This window comes from Gouania willdenowi, chromosome 14 (assembly GCF_900634775.1).
Source record: "Gouania willdenowi chromosome 14, fGouWil2.1, whole genome shotgun sequence".
In the NCBI taxonomy this organism is placed as follows: domain Eukaryota; kingdom Metazoa; phylum Chordata; class Actinopteri; order Blenniiformes; family Gobiesocidae; genus Gouania; species Gouania willdenowi.
This window is the reverse complement of record NC_041057.1, coordinates 13514303-13528615: the sequence shown is the minus strand read 5'-3', so window position 1 is coordinate 13528615 and position 14313 is coordinate 13514303. Positions and strand designations below refer to the sequence as shown.

General features: G+C 35.7%; 1 protein-coding gene across 1 annotated transcript; it reads right to left on the bottom strand.

Annotated features, from left to right (window-relative positions):
• Positions 1-3176: 3176 nt before the first annotated feature.
• Positions 3177-12410, bottom strand: sar1b (secretion associated, Ras related GTPase 1B). The gene is made up of 7 exons (XM_028466780.1): positions 12229-12410; positions 9141-9216; positions 6514-6633; positions 6206-6271; positions 6000-6103; positions 5179-5310; positions 3177-4746 (listed from the first exon to the last, which is right to left on the bottom strand). Exons 2-7 carry the CDS (start codon positions 9196-9198, stop codon positions 4630-4632), a joined length of 597 nt encoding a protein of 198 aa, XP_028322581.1. The 5' UTR covers positions 9199-9216; positions 12229-12410; the 3' UTR covers positions 3177-4629.
• Between the last annotated feature and the right edge of the window lie 1903 nt (positions 12411-14313).

The window sequence follows — 14313 nt, the reverse complement described above, 5'->3', positions numbered from 1 at the left end:
TCACTGCTCTAGAGGAGATCGACATGGAGGAATGGGCCAAAATACCAGCAACAGTGTGTGAAAATCTTGTGAAGACTTACAAAAAATGTTTGACCTCTGTCATTGCCAACAAAGGGTACATTACAAAGTATTGAGATTAACTTTTGTTATTGACCAAATACTTATTTTCCACCATATTCTGCAAATAAATTCATTAAAAATCCTACAATGTAATTTTCTCGATTTTTTTTTTTTTTTTCTCATTTTGTTTCTCATAGTTGAGGTATACCTATGATGAAAATTACAGGCCTCATCTTTTTAAGTGGGAGAACTTGCACAATTGGTGGCTGACTAAATACTTTTTTTGCCCCATTGTACATTGGTCTACGATGCACTGGCATGCCTTGGACTGTGGGATAAAACTCGTAGTGGGCTTAACCTTAGACACATTGATCCCAAATACCTATTTTAGGTATTACCACTCACTCCTTTCCTCTGTTTACAGCCACCACCATTATATATAAGCTTCACACTTGATTAAACAACACAATATACACAACTACAACTTCACATCTCACTATCACTTTAAAATAATCAACTCTTCCCCACCCTTTCCATTAAAAAAAAAAAAAAGTCTATGGTTTAATCGCATCTCAATCTGATGTTTTTGTGCTCAGGTACGTGTCATCTAATTTCCTTGGACATTATTACTTTATTTCTAAGAAGACCAGGAACATTATGATGAACATATTTTGATGTTGAACTAGAAGAAATGGGACTTATCATCCATCTTACTACAGGTCCACACATGCCTTCCAGCTGAACAAGGAAGAAAACAACCTCAACAAGTTATTGTTTTATTCATTTGACTCATTTATTTTATCATTCTCAGTTCACATATTCATTCATAATGTCTTTTTTTTTTTTTTTTTTTCTCCTGTATTATGAAATCCAAAGTCTGTTTTGTGTTTTTCCAGCCTATACTCTCGCTCTGTCATTGAAGCTTTGTAGTTGAAGTGGAGCTAAGTGGATGAATTTCTGCATCACTCTTTCTCTCTTCTATCCACCCTCTTCTACGAGTCATCCATGAACGTCACTTTTCTGTGTCAGGTGCACCATCTAGTGTCACAATAATACAGCTTGTGTCCTAACTCCGTGGTAAAAATAAAAAAAATATTTATTAAACACAAATGAAAAAAATAATCTTGCCTCATAGAATCTGGATTTACAATCACGCTCAAAATCTTCCCACTGGACTGGTGGATTTCCCAGTGATTGACTTGGAGTTACATTGTGTTGTTGAAGTGCTCCCTTTATTTATTTATTTATTTATTTTTAACAGTGTAATAAAATAATTTCAAATCAAAAAATGTACAGTATATATTAATCTAAAACAACATGTACTAATATAATACAGCGTTAAAAATTCGAGCTGCTCCGGTTTTTTTTTTTTTTTGGTTTTTTTTCCTTCATATTTTTCTTTTTAGGAAATTAACTTTTCCATGTCTAATACAGTAGGCACAGACTGTACAAACTGTTAATAGTTACAATGACAGTTTGTAGACCTGCTCTTTGTGTCGGAAACAACTTTCCCGTATAGAACATCAATACTTCACACTGTTGCACTCATCAGAATGATGTATTGTCCATTCTCCTACTTTGTGAAGTACATTGAATGCACCACAGGCGGAGCTTCCTGTGCAGCTGCAGCTTGTTAAACAATCAAGGTATATATTTTTCATTTCCCCCTGGTGGCTAGGGTTAGGGTTAGGGGTCTCATAATTACTACTTTTTTGAAAATATATTTCACTTTTCCTAGGTTTTTTTTTTTTTTACTGGTGGGAATGGGCTTCCATATTAAAACTGTAAATGAGTGACATAAAATTAATTGTAGACAAAATTAATAAGGCACTGAAAAACGTTAAAGAATCCAGTATTTACACTGTAATTTAGATAGTTTTACTAAATAACTGTTACTATTTTTTTTTTTTTTTTTTTTTAACAGAGACCTCTAGTGGTACATTCTGAGCACCTCTGCAGAGAACAAGTACAGCTTATTATTCTATAGACTTTACATTGTACTGTAGTTAAATCAATGTGGCCTTGTTTTATCAAATTAACTATGGATGTCGCGATACAACATTTTCACTTCCGCATATGATACCGATATAGCAGCCTTGCGTATCGGCCGATACTTTTATTCGATCAGACACGATATCAGCACAAATCATACATACTTTTATTACTTATTTTGTAGTGTGAAATGTAAGAAAAGGCTTGATCAAGTGATGTTACTCAAACAGAGAACAATAGTCAGCAACAGTACGATACTTTGTTGGAGTGTGAACCATAGTCACCTATGGATAGAAGTGCTGGTGCGGAACATTTTATCGGAGAGCTTATATCGGTGATTTTAGATGCAGTAGATAAAATCCAATATTCGTTTTCTGGCTGATTTCGGACCGACATCCGATTTCAATGTCGGAACTGGACACCTCTAAAATTAACAAACATCACCAGAATACTAATATTAGAGTACTTTTATCTTCCACGGGTTAAAGCATCTCACAGCAGGACAGTGGGTTGAATATACTTTGGTGTTTTCTGTATAGAGTTTGCATGTTCTCTCCATGCTTGCGTAGGTTTTCTAAATGTTCACTAATTTCCTCCCACGACCCATCTCTAGGCTATTACTTGTTTGTTAATTTGAGTCTAAGATGCCCATGAGAGTGAATGGGAATGTTTGTCTGCCTTGTTGTCTTTGTCCAGTGAAGGACTGGCGCCCTGTTCAGGGTGTTTTAACCAGCAGACCCTGTACAGAAATAAGTGTTTTCTTAAAGTGTAATTTAAGACCCGTTTTTTTTTTTTTAGTCTAAGTTTAAATCCCATTTTGCTGAACATTTGCACTTTGTGTGAAAATTGAAGCATCTAAAAGTGTCAATATTTTAGCCAAGTGCTTTATCAGTCAACACATACACTAAAGACAGGGCCATCAAGTGTACACAAACAGGCTGTGAGGCTTTGTTTGTTTGCAGTCAAACACGCTGTGAGGCTTTTTGTTGACATACATTTAAATCTGTGTTGTTTTACTTCAACTATCCTCAGTTATCGTGTCAAACTTTAAAGTGATTCTGGTCCTCCTGCAGGGCCACTTAGAACAGTAAAGAGATTAAAACAAAAATACTCCACATTAGGGATCAATATTAAAGCCTGTTATTTAATGCAAACATTTATTATATTTTTATGATGCAAACAAGTCGTCCCATCCTTTGAACAGTAATGACGAAGGAAGGAAACAGTCAGGGACAGAAATGTGTATTATTCTAAATGCCATTACTTCCTTTTAGAAGACAAAAAAAAAAAAATGAATTTTGGCATCTTCCTTCCTCCTGATGGAATCTCTGAAGTAATGGTCAACAAAAATCAAAAGAACAAGGCATGCATAATAGTTTATGGTATGCACATAGATCAAAGGATACCACTTTGAATTACAAAATCCATGTACGATGTTCATGTACTTTTCATATATAAATGGTCCCTTTCTCAGAGAAGTCTTAAGCATATCTACTTGTTCCCACTGTGGGATTAGTCTTCACTTGGTCACTAGTATCACCCTGTGAAAAAGGCCAGAGCTGGAAAACACATCCGTACGTTAAACCTCTAATGCTGACACCTACAACCATGTGTTCACCCTTCCCTTCATGTCTTACTGCATGTCATCACCAAGCTACTTACTTATTGCAAAGTTTTATTTACTTAAATAAGCTGTCTTTGCACCATCTGACTCTTATGTTATTTACACATCTTTCACCCCTGCTTACTTATAGCCTGTTTTCCTATTTAAAAACCTCCTTTCGTTAAACTACCATCCCATGCTTCTTCTTCTTCTGTGAGAGCTCACTGACTGTTTGGATCCATTCAGAACAACTGCAACCACGAGATAGAAGCCTGGGACAGAGTTCATTTAATACATTTAATCTAAGGACGCAGATGTGTTTTCTGATACCTAAACATTAATGGAAATCCTATAGCGAGGGCTGCATTCGTAGCCACATCTTATTTACTGAAACCCTGTAAACCCACCCAAAACAAACCAAAGCTGTGATGTGGAATGAATGTCTTTACTGTTAAAAAAGTGTACTGCAGTGTTTACAACTCTGTTACTGTCTCTGAAAACGAGGCAGGGGGTTAAGGGGGGAATGTTGCTATACCAATGAAACCATGTACAGATTTAGAGTTATGATTCATTATTACACTCAACAGATGGCAGGCGGAGATTGAAGGGAGGGCTGCACGCGACTGACACAAAATAGAAAAGATTCTTCTGAATTTAAACAGCCTTTGCTAAGGGCTCGATGCTATGCAGCTCTTTGAGAAAGAAGAGAGGTGGAAACGAAGGTTTACAAACAGGAATGAAGGCTGTAAGTGCTGAATCAAATGTTCGACCAATAAAAGTCTATTGGGATCAAGTTAAACTGTTTTTTTTTTTTTTTTTTTTCTCGGATGGTGGACGCAGGCTTTGTTAACCAAACATGGGGCTGAGTGGGATGATACTGGTGGCAACGATGGGCATCTCGAGTGGCTTGATTTAGCGCCATCCGTTGGTTTGTGGTGGTGATGGTGTCGGTACGTAATCTGGCCTGGCGGATTTTAGTCGATGTACTGGGAGAGCCAGCGAAAGCCTTCACCGTAGCCCTGCCTCTTCAACACGCTGCACATAAACACCTCCAATGGTCTCGTGTTCAGATCCTTCATGGGAATGTTGCCCTGAGGGAGAAAAAGGTTGCTGAATTCAAAATGTTTTAACGTCAACTTGTTAAAATATTTATGAAAGATTCCAAGAAAATGCAAATTCATCAACTAAACAAAAGCAAAGGTACGATTCTAGAAAATCAATTTTGAGTTTTTAGAAAGTAAAGTTAGAAAACACAAATAAAATGTTTCCTCTTTAATAACAGGAATCAGTGAATCAATGAATTATACTGCATCATTTCTGTATTCCACTCTAAGAAGACACAACTAGCAAGAAGAACAGGTTGTGCTTTTTTAAAAAAGAAAAAAAAAAACATCAGCATTCCTTCATTCATGGGAACTTTGGTCTGAAGTGTTTTTGTTTAGTTTTTTGTACATAATCACTTTTAAACGGGATGCCTGCATAGGACAGAACACCCTGTGTGCTGATAGGCTGCGTTCCCTTACCTTGCCTGTTGTCTGTCCGTACAATCCAAAGTGTTCCCTCAATTGCTCCTCGCTGATTGCAGTGGATTTGTCGATCTTGTTGCCCAGGATCAGGATAGGCACGTTTCCAATAGTCTCATCTGTCATTAATGCCTAAAAAAGCATAGGTAGGCAAATATGTAGTGTTTATATACACCCCCTTAACTCACAATGACAATTATTCAATATTTTACTGATGACAATTGTTCTCCAAGTGATAACCACAAAAATCAATGACTGTACAAATGATTCTGGTTCTATGACATTTAGTATTCAAACAGCCCGTTAATTTGCTTTTAGGGGTGTCCCGATACAACACTGACATTTCAGCCTTAACTATTAGCTGATACTGATATTGATCCATTATCAGCAAGAAAACTACATACTTTTATTTCTTATTTTAGAGCAGAATGTTGACCCATTTATTATTAAACATAAAAATATTCTACAATTGAATAAAAATAATTTTTAAATATGTTAGACCCAGACAAATAACCTCAATAAATCTAATAAAAACAAAATGTGTATTGAAGTACTTCTATCGGATATTTTAGATGCAGGTCGATATAATCCAACAGATTGAAACACCCTTATTTGCCATTTGAATTTTAACAAGAAACTAAGTCGCTCAAGGTTTTCTTTGTTCTATGGTACACGCAAGCTATCTGCTAAAACATGTCACACCTGGTCTAATTTTCATGTTACTACACATATATGGCTTGTCGTCAGCAAATTCTTAAACCAACTTGAGTAAAAATGTAAACTATGACTGAAAAGTTGGTTTCAGCAGTTACAGTACTTACATCAAGTTCTGTTTTCGATTCCACTAATCTCTCATAGTCTGCACAATCCACAAGGAAGACGATGCCATTGATTGCAGGGAGGTAGTTTTTCCACACTCTGCGAGCTGTATAAACCAACAGACACACAAAATAGTGTCATCACAAAAAAAAACACGGAAGTTAAAATGCTGAGGAGTAATACTGAAATCAGATTAGGGGTTACCCACCTTGTGCGTGGCCTCCAAGGTCAAAGGTCGTGAAGGTCATGCCAGCAATCGTCAACTCTTCCGAGGCTGGGAGACAAACATTGCACCCAAAGTCAAAAACTATATTCTTAAAGAAAGTGGCAAGTTGATCATATTGTATATACACACACGGACGGCTTTCAGAAGCCTTCTAACTGATTTTCTTAAGCATGTCCATTCTAAAGTAAGTATATCCTCATGTAAAGTCTCAGTGATTTGTAGAAAGCCACATCACAGAACTGCACGAGCGTGTGTAGACATGCATGTGTGTGGCAGTAGCGCTGACTCACTTGGATGTAAAGTTGGCACATGCTGTCCCAATCTGTCGTCTTTGAGCATGTGCAGGAGTGTGGTTTTACCAGCATTGTCCAGGCCAAGGAACACTAACTTGCCCGATTTCTTGTACAGTCCTAGAAAAAAAAGCCACATACTATTTCTGAACACACATGTTATCTTTATATGTAGAAATGCTTCAAAACAACACAACTAAGCACAGGATTTATTAATTACAATAACTAAAGGACCACCTTAGTGGTTGAATTATAACCATACTGCATTATCTTTTATATGAAGCTGTAAAAAGTAGCCTTTCACTTTATTCTACACTTAAATATTGAAAAAGTCCAACTTTATTTTAAACCCAATAGAGAGGCTGCAGCTATCTCATCTTTTAGATACTTACTGATTAATTGGAGATTAATCAATTGATCAAAAAGTTGGCAGGTTTGTAGCGTAAAAATACAAATAACTGAAACAGAATTTTGTTTTCAAAAAACAACTTTGTGGTGTTAAGATGATGGAAAGTCAACCAATACAGCATTATTATTATTTTTGTTTTGTCACATGTGGGTATGTCAAAAACATGCAATTTTGCCCTCATATCCCTCCCTCTCCGCCTCTAAAGTAATAATGAAATGAACATGTTTTAAAATAAGACATGAAAAATGGGAAAAAAACAATAAAATTAATGCAAATGATATGTTAATACAAATACAAATATTGCAAACTAAGTAAATATAATTATAATAACCACAATCATAATAAAAAGGGATGTTTATAAAGGTTTCCCATCATAGCCAAGGATTCCCAGGCCCTCACCTGCTCTCTGCAGCAACATCCATATTATAGCTATGTCTGTTAGACAGTTAATATCATCATGGATGTGTTTTTGCAGGCAAATCAGCCTTACATGCTCAGAAGTCACGTTGCACTCTTATTTAGCCTGGTATACTGAACATCAGACAATCTTCATCACTATATCTGCGGTGTTTATTTTTCACTCCACACCATTTTATTATTTTTTTGGTAGTATTTGAGTTTACGTTCTCGCTTGGCCTCCGTGTTACTGCAGCAATCTATGAGTTAGTAAAATGATCACTGTCCTTAAGAATCAACCATCCTGGCTCAACTTGGTTATGGATAGTGTTACAATAGTGCACCATATGATCCTTTTAAATGAATGTAATTCCCATTAAATTAAATGGCACATAAAAAAGGTTATCTCAATAGGTGAACAGAGATTTCCACCACACGCCTTTACAAATGAGATTTTTAGGTTTTATGATATATTGTCTTAGCCAATATTCGTCAAACTTTATCTGAGTCATCTTGAGTGGATGTCACAGCTACACAATGCAATCCAACTGGGAGAACAGGAACAACTGCCTGCCGTCGGCCACTCTGAGGCAAACACTCAAAGTGCTGCAAGAACAAAGCCCCCTGTACATCTTAGTTTTTTTTACCTGATATGGCTACTTTAGTGTTTTTCAATCTTGATGTCATGACCCCGTCTAGGGTCGCCTGGAATAAAAATTAGGTCACCTGAAATGACTAGTAAATGTTAAAAAAAAAAAATTACTGGTTTAAATCATATTTTAAATTTCTTTTTAATTATTATTCTTTTTCAACTTAAAACACCATACAATCTCAAACAACTGTATTTTATACTTTCACTTTTTCAAATATAGATCTAGTTCAAATAAAATGTGGCATTAAAATATCTAACCTAGCATGACTTGTCTTGGCTACTTTGTATTTGTGACAAATATGATCAAAAATGAATTCTAGAGAAAAAAAAATTCTCTGGGTTCACCAGAAATTAGTGATATAAAAATGGGGTCACGACCCAAAAAAGGTTGGGAACCACTGCGCTACTCTGATCAATGGTGTGTATTTATTTAATAGACAATAATAATGAAGGAGCCTCAAACTTTTTCTGTAGATTTCATCCACTTGGCAAGTTTGTGCTCCAACCAGGGAAAATTTAGAGCTTCTTTAACCTACTAAAATACGTGTTTAAACTAGAGATGTCCCGATACAACTTGTTCACTTCCGATAGGATACCGATATTGCAGATTTGCGCATCAGCCGATACCGATATTGATCCAATACAATATCAGCATGAATCCTACATACTTTTATTACTTATTTTGTAGTGTGGAATGTTAGAAAAGGCTTGATCAAATGATGTTACAGAGAATAGTCAGCAACAGTGGGTTAATTTGTTGGAGTGTGAACCACAATCACCTATGAATAGAAGAAATCCGATATGCGTTTTCTGGCTGATAGCCGATATCAATATCGGATCAGGTACTTCTAGTTTAAACCTAATATGTGCATTCTAAAATCAAACATACTGTACAAGGGCTGAAGAAAAGTGTGGACAAATAAACATCTGATGAAAGTCAGGGTTTTCCTTCAACAAAAGTGGTAAAAAAAATAACAACTGTGCAAAACATTGTCCGGTGTTTTACTCAGCCTATAGAGATTATTGTCATATGCAATTATCTTTCAAACTTGCAGCCTTAATCATTATAATCATTGACAGTACACCAAGAGGATCCTAATTTGACAAATTGTCCATAACTGTTCCGGATTTAAAATAGTTTGTTTTTTATGTCTGTCTATAGATACTCACCTAAAAACTGTAAGATGCCACTGAAACTGCTATAAATCCAATCAAATATGAATGACATATCCGAAGCTGTTGACTTCTGGAAGGAAGAAGAAAATAAAACAAGACAAAGCAGGAGTAAGAAGCAGCAAACATCCATGGAAACATTAATAGAAATGACAACCTGAAGATTTTCTAATTTCTTTAATTTTAGGTCGCTAGTAATGAAATCAGGCATTTCATAATATAGCAGGTTTTAAACTTTTTTCTCTACAAAATAAAGGTTAATATGGATTTAACAGTCAGAACTTACCAGCACAGCAACTACGTCAAGTCGGTGTGAAAGACTTACAATTGGATTTGTAATAATATATTACAGTTTTTATTCCAAATTAGTATCTGTAACAGATATTTATAGATGATGACTGTCCAGGTAAGTTTTACTTTCCCTTTTATTATGACATGCTATGAGCCTCAACCTATGACCTACTTTTATTAGGACAGAACTGCTTCATACCAGAGATGCACATAGTGAGATCAATACTAACCAATCAGTTCTCATCTGCAGAGCTTCAAACATGCTGCTCAACCTATCAGTGAGGTCCTACCACCAGATAAGAAAAATATATACTTTTTCCAGCCAATGACTAGCTTGTTTCAGTAGGAATCTTTGGACAGGAGGACAAAAGATTCAAATCCTTGGTTATACATCTGAGAGCTCCCCCAAAAACAACTTCCACACATTCCAGCAACAATTGCTAAAAAAACAAAACATACTTCAACTGTAAGATCAAGAAAATGCTTATAAAGCCTCGTAAAAAAAAAAAAGATTAGTGATACAGGTTAGCCATCCACAGAATGTTAAAACAAAGTATCTGAAAACAAGCCTTGTGGTGTACATCAAAGACACACTTGGCAATATTTACCACATTCAACATTTATCCTTTATTCCCAATATCGATAGAAACTGCAGCATTCTCTCCACAACAGAGATATCAGCTGATGATAACCTTTAGTCCAACTTACAACTTACGTAACATACAAAGAACTGCATGGGTAAAGTTTAGGATGGACAAAGGTCAAGAATATGCAGATACAATTAAATAAAACTACAGCTGGGCTACACGTCATCTGGTGCTGTGAATAAACCCGTATTACACTACGCCTGATTTGTCATCAAGGAGTGGACCTTGATTACCTCCATGTGAGCAAATACTGTGACATCTCGGGAGAAAACAATTGTGGATATTTGAGAATTTAGGAAGAAATTCTAAACATTAATAAACAAAACACTGTGATGGAGAGGAAGAGACTTAACAGCAAAGTAAGATTAGGGTTAAACATTTAGTTTACTGTGTGTACATCTTAAGATGTACATACAAACAAAAAAATGAACAAGCTTAACAGGTACATATGGTATACATTAGTATTAGCTATGTTGGGAAAAGTATAAATAGTCATGTATAACACCAAGTGTGAAAACTACTGTTAATATTATAGGGAAAGGTTAGCAAAATAACTGGAATTTACTAGTGTAAAGTAAACCTGCACAGTGACATCTGATGTGAATGACACCAGTCAGATGATATTGAGTGACTGGGTTTGATCAGTTCCCTGTTTAAAAAAAAAAGAAACTAGCATAAAGCTATACTCTTCTTTTCCCAACTTGTTTCTCATTCACACACTGATACTAGAGCTGGTAATCAGCCCAATTTCCTGATTCAGATTGTTGAAGCCTTGATTCACAGCACCTTAAATATTGTATAGTTTGTAAAAGTGAATTACCCAAATTAGAAGGACATGTATTTGTATTACAATTTCAAAAATGTAAATAATGGATCTTTGGACATTTAAGAATGATTAATATTTGTCAATTATAAAATCTTGATTAATAGAACTTGAATTTGATGCACAAAGGTTGATCAAAGCTCACCTCCAAAATACTGGAATACCCAAGTTACTGAAATCTGCTACTTCCCTCCCTGGTTAACCAAAGTACATATGCAATCGAACAGAAACAAGGAATACTTAAGAAGTGGGTTAAAATAGTGTGTTAGAAGCAATTTCAGACACTACGTTAAAGTGCAACAATGTGGGGGTTTTTTTCTGTGCAAGTTTCATTCTTCAGTACTAAACCCCAAACTTACTCTGAATAATACATGTGTTTGAGCGCTGCATAAACTGGGATGGGATCAAGAATGATCAAAAGGAAGACAAATAATGCAATAACTAATAATAGGTTTGTGTCACAGTGTTCTCTGGCTGATAGACAGATGACCCAAACATCGAGTCTTTACTTATCATGTAAACCTGATTGGAAAATCTCCAGCTAAATTGTACTGTATATTAAAAGTGACTATATGTTAACATGTAGGCATCAACTACTACCATTTAGATTTAAAAGTATGGCTATGATTTCAATATACCTGCTTAACTAAAGATACAAGTCTAAGATTACAGTTTCTTGGTTCGTCCATGTTTGAGGTGCCCATTAAAGAAGTTGTTTTGACACGTTTTAAAACAGTTGTGAATTAAAATGGGGATGTCATGCATGGTTGTGCAATGTCACTACATGCTTACTAGACTATGTCACATATCAAAGAACAATCGTAACCTTTATAAATACTGTGCTTAAATTAGAGCCTTCAAAGCGTGTATAAAAACACCTATGTGTCCGATGAGAAACTATTTCAGCCAATCTATCATGTTAAGGTATAAGTTAATGTGGTGTGGATGGAGAAGGGCTAACAGGAAGCTACTAGCTACGTGTCATTTTCTGTAGTTAGGCGACGTTGCACCGCAGGCTTAAATAGCAGCGTTAGCCGCTTAGCAGCTAGCTTCAGGGATAGTTAATCGAAGCGTTAAACATACACCAACATCCTGTCAACGCACGTTTTCTACAGTACATATAAACGATATAAGACCCAGTTATATCAGGCAAGTTTTATTGGGCCTGTATTGAATAACTAGTATGTCAATTGTATAACGACTCAGTGAAGTTAGCAATGCTAACCAAGCTACGTTAGCAGCCGGGTGTTTGCTAGCAGAAATGCCGATCCGTCACGTAAGATTTCACGAATTAACAGCATAGATGTTGTATTTAAAAACTCACCGCTGTTTATGTGAAGATTAGATGACAGAATCTGTTCGCACTGACAGTCATGTACGTTGGCCTCTCGCTGAATAAACAGAGAGCCAGTCCAGTGTTCCTCCGCTCGGTGCTGTGAGCCACGACGCTGTGATGGCTGTGCTGGTGCTGCTGCGCTAAGCCCAGCCCTGCCGCTTCCTGCCCGGGCTCCTACAACACTGCTCCGGCTGGAGAGCTGCGATCAGCCACTCTGTATTTCTAACACCTGTCCTTTACAGTTATTAACATTCAGCCGTAAAAAAAAATTTAAAAAAAAAAACTTCTGAAAATATGATTCAGAATAGAAGATCGTATTTGTACCTCTTGTAGAACTCGTAACATTACTGGATATGTACATTGTTGTCATACTCATCACTCATTTATTCTGGTCCAATTTATGTAGTTCTCTAGAACTAATTATTTCTTCATTCCTAAATTTTATATTATACTAAAGTATCTTATTTGGATTAAATATGATTAATCAGGTAAGTGGCAGATTTTGCTTTAATTGCTTTATACATAAAAACAAACAAGTTGTTGTAAAAGTTGTTCACAAGGCATAGGACTTTATGGGGTTCAATCACCCCAACATTTGATAGTTTATTATGAATGTGATCAATTTTTTTCCACAGAAAAATATCTAGTCAACCAAAACACCAGAAGTATGAGATACTCCCCATATTTTATAAAGTATGATTATATTACGTGCTCCCTTAGCCAAATAAAAATACATATGTTCATTTGAATGTAGTACAAGTTCCTTCTGACTCTGGCTCTTTTTTTAAATTTTTTAATTGCTGAATAAACAAATTAAAGACTCAACATCGCTTCTTTACATTTTATCATCGTGTTTGGCATTCTGGTTTGTATTTTATTTTAGTGTTGCTGTTTTCTTGTATTTGTTCATTCCAATGCCACTTGTGTTTGCTGTCAGTTTGTATCTGAGATCATTTTAAAAAGGTTTAAAAACGTGAAATGTTTCAGGATATTTCTTCATAGTATAAACCCATATAATGCACAGCTTTTAAAACTGTATTGCATTAGATGAATGTATCTATTTAACTTGGCTCCTCAAAGTGTGTCTTCAAAATTGTCTAGGCAAAGTTTGCCACAGAAACATAACTGCGACGTTTTTTAGAGGATTAGCATCATATGAAATATAAAAAAGCATGCAATGTAAACTCATGCTTATGAAGGTTGTTGGCTATTGTACCAAATCAACTTTAAGTGTAACTGAACAACTAAAGCAAAAAATTCAAACTCAAGCTCTGCAGACCAAATGCTGCCCACTAAAAGGTCAATGGGTTTGTAGAACTGTGAATAAGTTATAATGCAAGCATTTCACTTATCTAACAGAGTAAATCAAACTTGACCATATGGACTATAATAATAGGTGTGATGTATCAAAAGAATAAAAAACAAAACACTGACACCAAAATGTGCGTTAAGCCATTTCTACATTATACTTGAAGTACATTTTCTAAGGATCAATTGTAATGTGATATCTAGACTTTAGAGAAGAAGAAATCCTCACGTATGGTTGTTTCTAGAGAGTAATTAATTTTTTTTATTTATTTGAATTAGGACAATGCATATTCATCAACATGTCAGCATAGAGCAACAATGTAAATATGCTGGAGTTAGCACAATGGCTAAGTTTCATTCTTGTCCTAAGGCAGGTCAGTACAGTAGACATTCAACAGGACACGATACATAGAATACATAAATCAAAGGACATTACACATTACAAATAGACCGTAAACAGGTTACATATAGGTTAAGATTAAGACTTTGAGGCCCACGGAAAAAAGTGAATAATCTAACTGTGAGTACATGTCTGGTTAGTTTTCAACCATTGTTTCAGTGCAATTTTAAATACTGAAAAGGGATCACAGTTTCTAACATAGCTCACTAATGAGTGAGTTTGTTTGATGCCCAGTATGTATGAATGAGAAGACTAAGATTGCCACTGTGGACCATACAATTTTGTTGAACAGATTGCAAACGTGGGTTGGACTAAATGGAAAAGTAATGCAATGGTTTAAGTCCTACTTGGAGGAGTTAAGTTAT